At 33.4% G+C, this 16,304-nt stretch overlaps 1 protein-coding gene across 6 annotated transcripts in view; it reads right to left on the reverse strand.

The window, feature by feature from the left end:
* Positions 1-1,478: 1,478 nt before the first annotated feature.
* Positions 1,479-16,304, reverse strand: part of LOC144974801 (uncharacterized) — a 32,992-nt gene continuing 18,166 nt past the window's right edge. The window contains exons 14-17 of one of the 6 annotated variants that reach the window (XR_013645819.1): positions 15,384-15,532; positions 12,564-12,621; positions 6,630-7,978; positions 1,479-4,928 (exon numbers count right to left, since the gene is read on the reverse strand). Coding sequence is in view for 4 of the 6 variants with exons in the window: in XM_078918079.1 (XP_078774205.1) it covers positions 4,116-4,136; positions 12,583-12,621; positions 15,384-15,532 (209 nt within the window). In the remaining 2 variants the exon portion in view is untranslated. Of the gene's footprint in view, positions 12,410-12,563; positions 12,622-13,829; positions 13,869-15,383; positions 15,533-16,304 lie in introns of all 6 variants that reach the window. The other 5 variants (XR_013645820.1, XM_078918079.1, XM_078918080.1 and 2 more) reach the window with 5 other exon arrangements.

A 16,304-nucleotide genomic window follows, 5' to 3' on the forward strand; every position in this document is an offset into this window, starting at 1 on the left:
TCTTGTCTTGAAATGCTGGGTGGGGTTCTTGACCTCCCATAGTGGGCAAGGAGGTACTTACTGCGTCTTCTATCCCCCTTTATCTGTTTTCCAACTTGCTTTCTGTCTTTGTCTTGGAATGAGATTACTTAGTTTTGTCCTGGTCCTGGCTGAGAGGGAAACTATGTATAGTTTTGGAAGATGATATTTTTTCCCCTCTGTTATGCACTGTATTATGTTTTCTTTATATTATTTATGATTTGTAAAACATTTGAGTGTATTCCTCTTAGTTGGGACCTGTGCTTGTGTCTGGATGAGACTTTTAGTGATCTCAAACTAAGTACATTGATAGTGTGCTCTTGTAATCCAGACCTGTTTCATATTTGAACCAATTCCACTTTATCTTACATTTTCTTGGTTGCTTTAATTGTAATTCTAGAACTTTTTACTATCCCATTTTCTTCCTTTTTACTGGCGCTGATATGACCTTAATTTGTTGCAAGCGCCGTAATTTGAGTGCATTCCTCTTAGTTGGATCCTGCGCTGGTGTCCGGATGAGACTAATAGGTGATCTCTGATGGTATACTCTTGGAATCTTCATCTGTCCCCTATTTGTTCCTAGTTCCCCTTTTTCTTGGGTAATTTAATTAATTGCCTTGTTATAGTTTGTAAACATCCTTTTCTTACAATTAAATATCTGCAGCATCCTTGAAATGCATTCACTCTTTTTCCCATATTGGGGAGATAGGCACTTTACTGTCATCTATCCCAAAAAATCTGTTTTCCAACTTGCAGCTTCAACTAAGTGGACATTGCGCTATATAAAAAATCATTTTTAAAAAGAGCGTAACGCTTGAGACATTGAAAATCCCCCCCCCCCCCCTCTTTGAAAAAAAAAAGTACTGATATTAAATAAAGAAGTACTGGTATAAAACACTATTTTGTCTACCTGGGTTTGTTCTTATATCCCAGATCTGCTGGAAACATTTGTATCCTTTTTGATATCACGTGGTTATGTCAGGTGTCAGTGTGGATTCATCAAGACACAAGGATAGATTGCTGTTGATTGGATATACCTCTTTTTTTTTCTGTTTTTCGCTTCGTTTTACTTAACCTTTGAGGCTTGTTGGCAAGCATAGGTCTAAAATCATTTGACGATTTCATCGTTGTCCTTTGCACTAAAGTTGTAATGACCTAAAATTGTCTATGCTATAAAACATCAAATAGAATACGCCCTTGCTCTTGATTTTTTTTTTTTTTCGAAAGGGGAGAGAAAGTGGTGGAAAAGAGACTGTATCTGCGAAATCATCACAGAGTACAGTACTTTATGCCAGATCATACTTTCGACCAAGCAGCTAAAACAGTTCCGAGTTGGGGACTATAGGTTCATTTACGTTTATTTGAAATGGGGTGCTTTGTTGATTGAACTGCTAGCACACATCCCCGCCCCATCCCTCTCAACAACACACAGACTCAAACTAATCAAATTAACAATGACATTTTGAAAACTTCATTTCTTTTATTTCAAATAATGAAGAATCAACCCTCATAACGTTTCAATGATCAATTATAAAATCATGATATTCACCAGATATGTTCATACAGCCGCATTACTTGAAGATAAAAATCAAAAGGAATGAATCAACTGAAGGAGTAAATTCTATATAAAGTGCCCAAGTACAGTCTGGCCTCTTATTGAATAGGCGTCGAAATGCCTTGAATCTCTTGTTATTTCCCGTCTAGTCGGCAATTGAAAATTACTGTATCTTCTACTTCTACTTCGACACATAAGAAATATCAATTTAACTTTCTAGATCACTGGTATCATCACTATTGCCAGTTACTTCAAGAAGCAACCAAGCAGGACTTGGACATGGTATAGAACTATGTTTGTTTTGTTTATGTTTTTAAGGGTTTTACGGCGCTTGCAACACATTTAGGTTATATCAGCGCCAGTAAAAAGGAAGAAAATGGGATAGTTGAAAGTTCTAGAATTACAATTAAAGCACCCAAGAGAGAGTAAGGCAAAGGGGAATTGGGAACAAATAGGGATCAGATGTAGATTCCAAGAGCATACCATCGATGTACTTAGCTTGAGATCACCTATGTCTCATCTGGACACAAGCACAAAATCCAACAAGGAGGAATACACTCAGATGCTTACATCATACATTAAAAATAAATATAATAATACATAACAGAGAGATGATTTACAAGGAAAAAAATATCATTTCTCAAAACAATAACTATGCATTTGACTGTTTCCCTCCCAGCCAGGACTCGGGCCAGGACAAAACCAAGTAATCTCATTCCAAGACAAAGACAGAAAGCATGTTGGAAAACAGATATAAGGGGATAGAAGACACAGTATGTACCCCCCTGCCCGCTATGGGAGGGTATAGAACTAACCCTTTCAATTATAACAATGTACACAAGTTAAATGTCTTCATTACATTATCTGACATACACTGACAAAAATACTTATGTTTGTTTTACTTGTACATTATGCCACAAATGTTTGACTTGAAACATCGATCAATTAAGTTGACCCTTAAGATGTCAAAAATTCTTAACCCTGTAACTTTGAAGACAAGTTAAGGGTCATTCATTTCAATCCATCAATTATTCAAGCAAAACATTTCTGGCCAGCATGAAAATTGGAGACGTCAATGAATGACAGAATTCTACAATCTTTGAGTTGGGGTACATATTTGATTAATTTAAAAAAATAAAAAAGCAACAAAATGGATTTAGAGATATCTTCAAATGAATAATCAATGGAAAGAGAGAAGGCACTCACAAAAACTAAAGCTAAAAGAATATGATGACGAGAATATAACATGTTGCCACAAAACGGTATTATGCCGGGGTGAACAAAATGTCTAAAAGTGATTTTAACCTTAAATAACCAGAAATGTGAGATTTTAATACTTGATGTCGTCAATAAATCATTTCAAAGTGATAAATTAGGGAGCAGGCACTGGTGTAAGATACAGATCTGAAATAGTGTGTATGAAACAGTGTCCCCAGACGAAGCAAGAAAATAAATAAAAGAAAATAATAAAAGGTATTGTATTTTTCTTTCTTGCTTTTCCTGGCATTGTTTCAAACACACTTTTTCAGAACATCAATAAAATATCCAAACCTAAACCCAAAATTTATACTCTTTAATCAACCACCTTAATATCATTTTGAGGCAAATGACAAAAAGTTAAAAAAAAAACTACACATGAACAATAAAAGGGGAACAAGGTCGGTCTGATATATTTTCAATTCAAATCTGTAAATTACCAACCCTTTTATGACAGAATCACGACAATGCCAAATCGGTTTTCCTTATAATAAAACAACAATCTTTTGTTTGTTTGTTTGTTGCTTTAGGTCTCTTCCAACACAATTGAGGTTATATGAGAGACCGCTGAAACAAAAAAACAAGCAATCTAACAAAAATAGTACAAATGTAAATCAAAATCATAACCTAAAGATATCATAAGCTAAATTATAAATAACCAAGAACAAACAGGCAGAAGATTTACAGAAAAAAAAAATCCCCTGTCAAAAATACAATCACAAACCAAAGAAGCAGGATAGGCTAGTAAAGAGAAGAAGAAACGACATCACTATCGGATCGTACACCCATGCGAACATCATAGGTATATGATTCAAGGGTGATGCTCCCACTCCCATCCAACCACCCGCAAAACAACAATCTGATTTATTATTTATTAACACTTGGTCAGCTGTATGCACAAGTAGGCCACCCCACATTATAAAAAAAGGTTTAGACAAAGTTTCTTGCATGCCATTTTGTTACTTTAAATATTAATAGACCTAATTTGTTACAGCATCCAGCTTATTTTTAATTTAAAGACTTAAACATGGAACACTGACATTGTGTGCTACACATAACTGTAAAAAAGTAAACACAATTTTAAAGTATTATGGGATTGTCCACTTGCCCTAAATATTGACCACTGTTGTTAAATTGCATGCCTGTTTTGAAATAAGAGCAGATAATTAATATCACCGACATTGTTTTTGTTTGTTTGTTTTTAAGAATTTTATGGCATCTGTGACACATTTAGGCCATTTCAGCGCTAGTAAAAATGAAGAAAATGGGATACCGTCAATTAAGGTTACTTTGCCTCAAGGGAAAACTTTGCCTCTGTAAATTTGGAGCATTTTGAATAAACTAAGCTTTGTTGCAGTTACTGTATCCGTTAAAGGACTTGAATTTTTATCAAAGAAAATAATTGCCATGGAACTAAATAATCTCTTATTGGTCCAAAATTCTGGAGGCAAAGTTTCCCCTTGAGGCAAAGTTACCCCAGTTGATGGTAGAGAAAAAACGTTCTAGTAGATGTACAATTAAAAGCACAGAAGTAAAAGTAAGACAAAGGGGAATGTTTCAAATAGAGAACAGATGTAGATTTCAAGAGCATACCAGTGTACTTAGTTTGAGATCACCTAAGTCTCGTCCAAAGCATAGGACCCCATCAAAAGGAATGCAATCAAAGGTTTACCTTAATATAATCAAAACAAAAAGCATTACAATAAATAAACGGGAGATGATTTACGAGGAAAAAAAAATTCCCCCCCCCCCCCCAAAAAAAAAATAAAAAAATAAATTAACACTATACATTTGACCATTTCCCTCTCAGCCAAAGATTCTGGCAAAGGTCAGGGCAAAACCAAGTGATCCCAAAACGAAGACAGAAAGCAACTCAGAAAACAAATACAGTATAGGGCGATAGAAGACACAGCAAGTGACCTCCTGCCCATCATGGGAGATCTAAAGACCCCACCCAGCCACCATTGCCAAACCAGTAATAAATATAAATAAATTAAAAACAGTATACAAGCGATATGTTATTATAATAATCACACGACGAGCTTGTAAAAAAAACAAAAAAAAAAACAAAACAAAACGGTGGGGTGAAAGCTACAATCTGAAAAAGGGAAAAAATTTATACAAAAGTAAGTAGATTGAAGCATAAACACCTTTAGATTTATTATAAAATACTGTTAATGGCAGGGATGCAAAATGAGTTTTGAAAAAAAAAAAACCCAAAAAAACTACTAAAAATGAGCGGAAACCGCACATCTCACCTAAAACGAACCTTGTAAATGAACAAACAAAAACATCTCTATTAACTCTCCCCTTTCCTTTCCTTTGCAAGTATATGGGGCTTTCGTGGCATCAATTCAACTATTATTTCTGTCTTGAAAAGAAGAACCTTCAGTGGCCTTCTTGTTAGAGGCAGGAAAAGCTGCTGAGGTATGAAGAAAATAAAATCCTGAAAAAATTGGGGGAAAAAAACCCCCAGACATTTGACATCCCTGTAAATATAATGTAATTAATATAGGATATACTGCTTCTCAAAAGTAGCATGTGGATCTATTGTGGTAAATAAATCTAATATTATAAATATTGTGATACAATTCACAAATGTCACCTATAGCCTCAATTCAGTATCATGCCAGGGTGAACCAGTTGTCGAAAAAAAATTATGAATTAACTCTCTCCTTACCAGCCATTTTTTTTTTAGATATTGCCCTGAAACTTCACACCCAGCCAACACAAAAACATATATTTTTTTATCATATTGAAAAGCAACGATTACATTCTATAACATAATGCTATTCAGTAAAACTGAGTAGTACAACAAGGTGCTCAATTTTTATAGTTAAATAACAAAAAAATTTGCCTTAAATTTTGCGATGAACAAAAGAAATCAGAATAAAAGATTGTTGGTTTCATCATAACGAATGCGACAATCTTACTGTGGTTGGTAAGGAGAGGGTTAAAATGATCCAATAGATTAAATCAATATTTTCTGCAAGTTACAAAACTCAATTCAATGTGTAACCAAATAAACCAAACCAAATCTATATTTTTGATTTTAAATTCACTTTTCAGTAAATCAACCAATCCAACATTTTACTGTTTGAGGCCAAGGCTCACAAATGATAATAGGATAATACATAAATGACAAACAAAACACGAACATTCTCTTGAACACCTACTACTATATTGGGAACACATGGTTTTGCATTTTTTTGCTTTGTTTTTTAAAAAAGGGATGAGGAAATCACCATAATATAAACCGGCTCACCATTGCCATAGTACATCTAGTACATTCATGTATAAATATAGACTAAGCAACACTCAATGTAAGTAATTGAGACAATAAAACACTGAATGCGGATTGTCTACTGGCAAATTAAGGTCTGGACAAGGGGTAGACATACCTGCCACAAGCAATGCATTAGATAAAATCTGTTTCTTCTTTGAAGAAATTAAAAGAAAAAAGTAGTCCTTCAGAACCACCAGGCTCATGAAGCTGGAGTTTATCCCAGTTTATATGGTGTGAAATGGACAATAGCAATTGCTTGCAATCCTTTTGATAAGACATTAGTCTATTGCAAAGTATTTTCCATCAGATCTTAGTCTCAGCCAACCAATCAGTGCTGAGTGGAAAAAAAAATCTTAACTTCCACAAGGATCGATCTTGGTCCCTTTACGTGCGAAGCGAGTGCTCTACCAACTGAGCTATCAGGACCCCTTTTATCAAAAAAGTACAATTTTAAATGGAAAGGCTTTATCTATAAAGAATATACTATAGTTTAGGTTTTATAAACGGACCTACTTGTGAGCTTGATTTGTTTTACTCCGGAAAAGCTACTTTCTCAAAACTTCCTTTCGAATATGAAAATCATAACCTTGAGAAAAGAAACATAATTAACATAAATCAGAGCTTTGAAAACTAAAAATGCACTGTACAAGAGGCAGCGAGTGAACATCCGTTTAATCACATAAACCGAAAACCCTTTAAATCATACATCTATTTCAACTGTTATTTCCACCAAGGGAGCACTAACTGCAATTTGTCCAGACTTGCCACAGCCAACAAACAAAATTATTTGGATAGTCTATGTTAAAATTCACAATTTCTACTTTAAAAATCTGTATGAATCCGAAATGAGCGATCTCTGCCCTTATTCATTTGTTATATCATTTTAAAATGATAAAGCATCATTCACTTTCTTTGTTCATCACTAAGTAAAATGGTATTTTTATCAATTATCCTCTAAAATTTTGGTTTAAAAAATCCGAATCTGGAGGTAAGAAATCCTAATTTGGCCAAAACAAAATTGGCCCTAAAAATAATCTGCATTTACCCATTATATCTGCATAAGTAACAGATATGTCACTTAGGGATGATTGTGGCCAGAGTCGCATCAGTCTTGGTGAAAAGGATAAGATATGACAACAGTAAGGGTTAATCAAAACCTTGTCCGATTAGACTTAATGTAAATGATAATGACTGTTCAGAACAACGACTGGGCAGCCTCTTAAATTCTAGTTAATTCTAATTAAAAAAAAGAAATTCTAGTAGTATTTAGTCTTTCCAATTATTCATACAAAAATCATCAAATATACCAATCCAATATCATTAAGATAATTTACTATCACAGGCACGAAAATTAAACAAAAACAGAAGAAAAAAACACACACACATGCACAAAATACCCCCCCCCCCCCCCCCCCCAATGAACAAAGCAAATGAAAATTGTTAATCATAAATACAAAGAACAATTTTTTCAAATAATATCAAATAATTACATGCATTCTAAACAAAATAAAAACAGCATGAATCAACAAACAAAAAACAAAAAAAAAAATTTTTTTAAAGAATGAAAAAATCCAGAAAATTCTAAGAGTATTACAAGCATAAAATAAAAATTCATTTTCTCATTTAACTATAAGCAACCATGTACACATGTGAAAATATGAGAAATTCTCAACATACGAAGCCAACATTACATAGCTATTTACAACAAAAAAACCACGAATGACACAAAGTCGAAACCCAGTATTTCCTTTATCCCAATAACAAACAACCTGAATCCCATCCACAGACCCTCCAAGACAGGAATAACTGAGAACAACAAACTATTAAAATCTGTTATTTTTATACACTTGGTCTATGGTGATCTGTAAAAAAAAGTAAAAAAAGAATAATGACAATGCTGCTTCAAATCAAGGGCTTTTAACTAATTTTTTTTCTGTTACAACCCTTTTCTCAAAGTGATTATAAGCTGTGGACTGTAAAAAACAATAAACAAATATGAATATAACAGCTTCAAAAAAGAACAAAATACAAAACACGGAACGTTTTTGGGTTTTAAAAAAACCCTACTTCAGCCAACAACAAAAAACAATAAAAACCAGATCTGGTTTTTAAGTAATATATTTATGTTTTTGTTGCTGGGTGAAGAAGGGCTTTGAGCCCAAAACTTTCCGTGTTTTATATTTGTTCATTTTTTCCTTTAAAGCTGTTGTATTCATATTTGTTAATTACTTTTTACAACCCATTTCTCAAAAAACCTGGTAAATAGTTGATATTACACTAACGGCAGCTTTCGGCCAGATACTCATTCATATCCTAATTGAATGGCCCTTCAATGGCAAACACAAAGACAAGGGAGAATTTGATCACTGATTTCAAAAAAAAAAAAATTAAATTAAAAAGCCCCCTTGTTGAATAGTGCTGCCTATGTATATGTACAAAACACTTTCCACTATTCCTCTTTAATACGTCAATATTATTTATATGCATCAGGCACACATCCACAAAAAATATTTACATGAAATGATAAAAATAAATATTGTAACCAGTTTGTCACAAAGCAATATTATATGTTGGGATTAATCATAATGTGAATGATGGACTTTCAAGCTTAATCTATAAAACTTGAGTTAAAATTGATTGCCTTAAATCAGACCTGCCTGTTGTTACGAAAAATTCTTAGAATTACAAAATTTCGGCTCCAATTTCTAAACTTCATGAGCATCTCTAAATCATCAAAACTTATTGAAAATGAAAGTTGATGCCAGAAAATATTATTTTAAGGGTTTTGAAATGCTATTCATTTCTTTTGAGGGTAAATTGCTGATTTTTAAAGTTGACTATATAGTGACGACAATATTTGACTCCTAAATATTACGAATTTTCAAATTGGCGGGTTTGCTTAAATGATGAGAGCAAGATTTGCTTTTGAAGTATAAACGAACTTGACATGTCCTAATTCTGATCATTTTCTTCATCGAGTTCATTACAACACAATACCAGATTGACAAGTTGGGTCACATTTATGAACATTTCCTTGAACAATCAACCGACCGAATAACATTTCCAGTCCTTATGAACATTTCGTTGAACAATCAACCAACCGAATAACATTTCCAGTCCAAACCTCAAACTGGAAAAAAATTAACAAGCCTCTCTACAATTTAACTCTCATAGCAAATAGAAAATGCACTAGAAATAGCATTAGATAATGTTAAACTGAAAAAAAATTATAGGAAAATGTTTCACAATAAAAAAAAATCTGAGGCCTAAAGTCAGTGGCAGTATTTAGTAAGCAGAGGTCATCATATTAAGGCCGCATGCATATTGCCAAAAAAAAAAAAAATAATACATAAACATTTTAAATATTAAAAATGAATGAAAAAAGAAATGTATTAGTAGAATTTGTGGTTATTGTCAATGTGGACTAAGACGAGTTAGTGAAAGACCATGACAATGCTCTACCAAAATAATGAATGAATTCTATAGCCCAAACATATTATTGAATATTCAAATCATCACTCTGTCAATGACCAATGACCAAAGAAAACAAAAACAAACAAAAAAAAACCCAAAAAAAACAAATTAAAAAAAAAAAAGAATACATATATATATATATGCTCAGTACAAAAAAATATATCCAGAACTTTAAAATACTTCTAAAGAGTAGGAGGAGGGGGGGGGGGGTATGGGAGGGAATAAATTTAAGCTTATTTCTGTCCTTAATTCATAGTGTCGAGATTTACACAAAGAAAAGAGTCATTCTCAGCATGCCAAAGAAATTGAGGAAGTTCCATACAACACACATGCATTTATATTGAAAAGGTCATTCTCAACAAACAAAAATGTTTATACATTAAAAACAAGGAACAAGAACTAATGGATTATAAATAGGCAATATGAGGAGCAATAAGAGTATGAAATAGGACATGCTTTGAAATCATTTCAAGTGTGTTTCAGACTGGATTTTAAAAGTGAAACCTTAACCTACCCCTTAACGATAGATGTGCTAAGACAAACTTAGCAATTAATAATTGTCTCTGATTGATAAAAAGCTTTATCATTACGACTGTGAGATATTTGAAAAAAATAAAATAAAAATAAAATTGCGACTCCCACTTCATGGACTCCAGCTCGAAGCATGAGGGTGTTGAAATCTAAGCCACATCTCTATTACTGCTCTCTTTTGCAAAAACGACATAACGTCACAGCAGTTAAGAATGAAATTAAACCCTACCTGTAGAGGTTTATGGGCCCAGATGTGATCTGTATCTAATAATTATTTCAAATTCTTGGTTAATGTAAATATTAGCCACAAGATAGAAATCCTGTAATAATTGAAAACCAATTATAACAATATGATTATTTGTCAACTGTCAAATTGAATAAGTTAATCCTTCAAAGGCAACTGCGACTATGATTTGATAAATCACAAAATTCAGCTTTGGCAGGCGATAATTTTTTAAAAGGCTTGAGCACAGCGGCTAATGTTTTAAAGGGCTAAACTGGGACACCTTTATGTACAATACCGTCATGACACAAAACAGCAGACTGTTTGGATTATTATATAATATGATCTAGATTTAGAGCTTTTTCTTTTTCTTACTTTAATTTGCTAGTCATAAACTGTATAAACGCAAAGTAAAGCCGCGATTTCTCGGCAAGAATTTAGTTGCCGGCTACATGGATGAATATTACATACTAGTAACTTTTACCATAAATTTGACATCAGTCACCGACAACAAATACCGGGTCTGTAATATTCAATACCAGCTCAAAATTATTCAAACAAGTAGTATTCACACGAGATAAGAAAGATCAATCTTTTTTCACCTCGATTTATGTTAGATTGACGTTTAATATTCCATTGATCAAAATGATGTACATAGTGTTTTCTTCATGTTTAATGGTGATATTTGATTTCTATGAAATTATTATTGTAGCTAAGACTCTTTTATGGTATATTTACTAAATAATTACAAATGTGTTACTTTTTGATTATTGTACCCTTCAAATATAAAAATATTAGGTCTTGGTCTATTTACTAAAATAATTCATGAATACTTTTGATCCGGGATGCAGTCTGTTGACTACTACTATTCACTGCTTGTAATCAATAGACCCGGGATTAATTCACTTATTCATCCAACCCTAACACAAGGATCATTTCTATACACATAAACAGTCCAATGGGTCTTTTTTCTTAAAATTTTTTCTAGATTGCCAAATTGGGACAGTGCGATATTATCAGGTCAGTTGGCCACTATGATTGAGTGAGGGAGACGCGGTGCAACCTATATCTTGGTGGGTGATAACAGAATGGTTGGAAATTATTGACAAACTATAAGCCATAAGGCAAGAGACCTGGACAGTGGTATGGTGCAATCAATTGATGTAAAAATAGAATAGCTGGTACAATGGTGTAGCTTAGAAGGTTTAAAAATGTACAAGAAGTTGAGAACAAAGCACATTAGTCATAAACAAATTTGAATATTTGTCCTATGGAGTTGTGAAAAAACATTTTAACTCTTTATTTTACAACCAAACAATTTGGGCATTATCATACTTTCAAAATTCCTTTGTATCTAAATTTGTTTGTCCTTTGATACTACTAACTATCTTTCTTTGCTTCAAATGTTTGTTTTTTTTTAGATACTAGAAATCAAAAGCTCTGAGAAAAAAAAACCCCAACCCCCCCAATGGGATTCCACAGCCATTCCATTCATGTGCCTATTTGGATATTGCCTAAAAGTCCCATCCAGGCACAAGCAAAGGATCCTGCAGGATACACTCAAATGTTTACAAAGTACAATAAATTAAAAACTTAAGACTATAAAATTTCATATCAGAGATATCATTAACAAGGAAAAATATCATCTCTTGAAAACGAACTATACATTTGACTGCTTCCCTCTCAGTTAAGAGAGGAAAAAAACCCCAAACAATCTCAATCCAGCACAAAGACAGAGAGCAACATGGAAAGGGAAGACAGATCTAAGCGGATTGAAGACACAGCAAAAACAAGACCCTACCAAGGAAAATGACTTTGTTTTATGGGAAAAAAAACAGATACAAAGTATAATAGGGAGATAACATAACCCCCCAGAAATTAAGAAACTGTTCGTTAAAGGCAAGGATTTGTAAAATTGGAGTGTGTTATTTACGAATTGGAGTGTAGTTAGTTTCACATCCAGAAAACCAACTCACCTGCTAAACAACTTCAGATCTATTCTATCGACATAAATCCCAAATCATCCACTCCTCCCTTTTCAAGAAAACCGAAGCGATTGCAATAACTGAAAAATGAAACGTGCAACATCAGATGAAAAAAAAAAGAAAAAAATTAAATTTACAATTGGAACATTTGAATACATTTTGAAGCTAAAAAATTGCAAGGAAGGTTAGGATTAGGATGATGATGATGATGATGATGATGCAATGCAATCTCACCACTTTACGATATAAAAACTTTAACATCACTTGAAGCATAATGTGGTTGCTCTTTGGCCTATAGGTGAAAAAGACAATTGAAGAGATATACAAATGTGGTGGAAAATAGCAAATTGAATTAGGTGACAACTTCAACTTATTGCAAAAACATGGGAATATCTGATATCTGAGCAATCAGTGTGTCATCGTCATCGAATTATTCTTTATAATCATTGCATACAAAGGGAGGGGGAGGTGGGAAGGGTGCAGATGATAAAAAAAGACAAAAGCTATAGGAACGTCTTTATCATTTGTGTATTATAACGTGGATTTACCATGACCTTCTTAGAAGCCCTCCCCCCACCCCCCTTTTTTGTTTTTTAATAAATAAAATGAGAACAATGATATATCCCTAAGTTTCAATAGCTATTGTTAAAATATACAAGTAAAACAATTCAAATGCATTAAAACATTTACAGATTTTTAGTTAAGTCTATTTTGAATACTGTTTGCATTTGTGCTGGGTATTACCAAACTATCAAAATTCGTTTGTATCTAAAACAAAATAAATAAATAAATAAATAGAGATCCGAGGATACAAATTGAACTTGAGCTGGTTTCCTCTTAAATAAATTAGTATCATATGGCTTTAATCAGTAAATTGCCGTACTTTGGTGAAACTCATGTTTAAAAATTTGGCCAGAAAACCTGTCCTTCTAAGATATGAGATTTTCAGAAATTATTGCAGGTAGATATCTCAAAACGAATTTCGAGCAAGACCAACCCCCAACCAATCACAAACACAAAATTGGAATGAACTGAATTTATCTGTATACATGGCAGGTCTAAATATAATGTGATTTCATCTGTCCAATTTAATGATTCAAGTCTATATGATGAAAAAAAAAATAAATAAAACCCCCAAAAAACTGCTGTGTGATTTAATGAACCCAAATTTTCCCTTTGAAATTGATATAAATTTCTAGCTTTGGTATGATAGTTTCAAAGCAGAAAACCTTTATAAAATACATGCCATTGCATAAATCAAAAGGCCAAGACATGCAATAAAATGATCATTTCTCAGACTTTTACCTGAAATGTTATAAGGAAATAACTGTCCAGGGTATTTTGTCCCCTTTCAATAACGGAAAATTAGGAGATTATGTGTGCAGCAAAACGTGCAAGATCTTTCAAAATTAAGAGAAAAGAAGAAATACATAAAATTTAAGGACAGAAACAATCTTGCTGTAAAATGCACTTGTGATGAGAAAGGCTTGGAATACCTACTAATCAAAAGAATCCTTGTTACACCAACTCCTGTAAAGACTGAAGTGAGATACCATTGGTCAAATGAACTGTTGGGTAATTTTCCTCCTTTGTTTCTTTTTAATTTTGACACCAAAGGCAATTTTACTCTTGAAAACACATTTTTAAAACCCAACAACTAAAAAAAAAGCAAGCAAAACAGACATAAACAAAAACAGAACAAATTTAAAAAAAAAAAGAAAATTGACTGACATATCCCTTGTCTAGCCAGCTCATCACACGTACACACAAAAAAAAATATATATATATAAAAATATAATAAATCTGGCTCTGATTTGATTCCAACGTAATAAAGCATATTTCTCTTCCTTGGTCAGAGTTTTTCCTTCATGTCCAGCATCATTTGGTCTGCACATTTTTGTTTATTTTTTCTACATTAAGAACAGTTGTGCTCCTTTGATAAATATTTCCCCCCCCCCCCCCCCCAAGATATTAGCTAACAACAGTACAAATTACTCTTATATGTCGAGTATAACCCATATGCAAGAAGAATTTACCCCGATTAAAATAAAATATTCCTCCATAGAGTTATAATAATATAGATATTAAGGATAATAGTAATGTGTAAGATGCTGAGAGTAAGAAAGATAAGACCGAATAAATGATAATAAGAAAACAGACCTGCCAACCCATCACATTCCAAAAGTGGAATCAGAATGGCTGAAATTAGGAATTTGAGACAAAAAATAGGAATTTCACTTTTTTAACAACCCCCCCCCCCCCCCTGCTCTTTTTTTATTCGTACCATTATCATCATTTTTTGAAAATCACAATTTTAGAGACAATAGCGGAATAGTACAAAATTGAAGAGTGAAAAAAGGAATGATTCCACCAAAAGCAGAAGGATTGGCAGGTATGAGAAAATGACCATCTGTAGTCCAACCATAGTCCAACTAGTTTCAAATGTTTCCATGCTGAAATGCAGCCAGATCATAACAAAACATTACTCTGTATGACAGATTATTTGGAAAAATTATGATTTATTACAATACGGCTAAAAAGATTCCTGTTGCTCTCAAAATCACACGACTAAATGACAACCTATGTGCATTTTTATGCTAGAGCCAGGTATAGGACAAGAGCTAAGATATCAAAACAAATTGGGATCTATTTTCCCTGCATTGGATAAACTCCAATTTATGTTTACTTGATACTTGATGAATATAAAGATAGATATTAGATATAAATTATCATCTTGTGCTCCTAATTACAATCTAAAAATTTTCAAAACCACAAAAAACACAACACAACTTACCTAACTTTGGCCCCAATGTTGATATAATTGTATCAGAGATGATACACAGCGTATCTTTTATATTATATAATTCTTTTCATGTAACAGGAGAAAAAAAATGAATTTCAAACAAAATCCAGAATATTATGCAATGACTTAGAGACAAAATGAACTGGAGCATCATCATCCTCTTCAATACAAAATAAAAACAAAAATAATAAGGCAACAAAAAAACAAGCCCCTTAGACTCCCTCAATATAATCTACAGTGTTCTTGTTGACCTTTGAATAAATGTAAGCTGCCCGATATGTAGCCACAGCCCCCATGATGGCCAGGCCCACAATGAAGTAGAACATTCCAGACCATCCAAACTGTTCTGTGATGACTCCAACCACAGGACCCTCAATACAAGCACCAATACTACCAAAGCCTGTGATTGGGAGACAAAGAAAAAACTAAATTGAAGTTGAATTGGATCATTCAGAACGAAATTGAAGAAATCGGTTTCCGTGTTTAAAAAATCTAAAATTCTATGTCAGTTTCTTTTATTTAGCTCATTAACTACAGGCTGATTTTCTGTGCAGTCATAATACTACACAGTGTACAGACACAGCCGATTGAGTTCAACTCATTCTGGTTCTGCTCCATATGTAAAATAATTGTTAACTTCAGTCACTGTTTAGGTCCACAATTTTGCTGTTGTCAGTAAGTTGTAATGACACCGATCTACTTCAACTTGTGCTTCCATAACAGTTTAAAAAGGTTTTGTTAAAAATAAAGAAAATAAAGGAGGGAAGTATAACATACTATAAGAATTAAGGGTTAAATAGACCAATTGGCCTACACCCTGTAAAGATACATTAAGTCTAGCAGCGCACAGGTCCAATATTGAGGACAAGCATAACTGAGTCAGTGGGGCGACGGTCCAGTATTGAGTACGAGTTGACTTTGACATCGAGCGCGCCAGTCCATTATTGAGGACAAGATCAACCCTGTTTATGAATGGCGTTGTTAACCTTTCTATATTTAGAAATGCAGTAAAAATTTAATTGATTCTGATTGGTCAATAGTTTAGCTATGTCCTTCAACTTGTTGAAGGCAAGTTAGTGGCCTTTCAAGTCATAAACGAAGCCAACAAAGAGTCCCCCCCCCCCCTTGCCCACCCCCATGCCCCTACCACGCTGTTTTGCATGCTCTGGTCA

Source organism: Berghia stephanieae, chromosome 6, assembly GCF_034508935.2.
Source record: "Berghia stephanieae isolate SIO BIC M18660-M18661 chromosome 6, UCSD_Bste_1.3, whole genome shotgun sequence".
Lineage (NCBI taxonomy): Eukaryota > Metazoa > Mollusca > Gastropoda > Nudibranchia > Aeolidiidae > Berghia > Berghia stephanieae.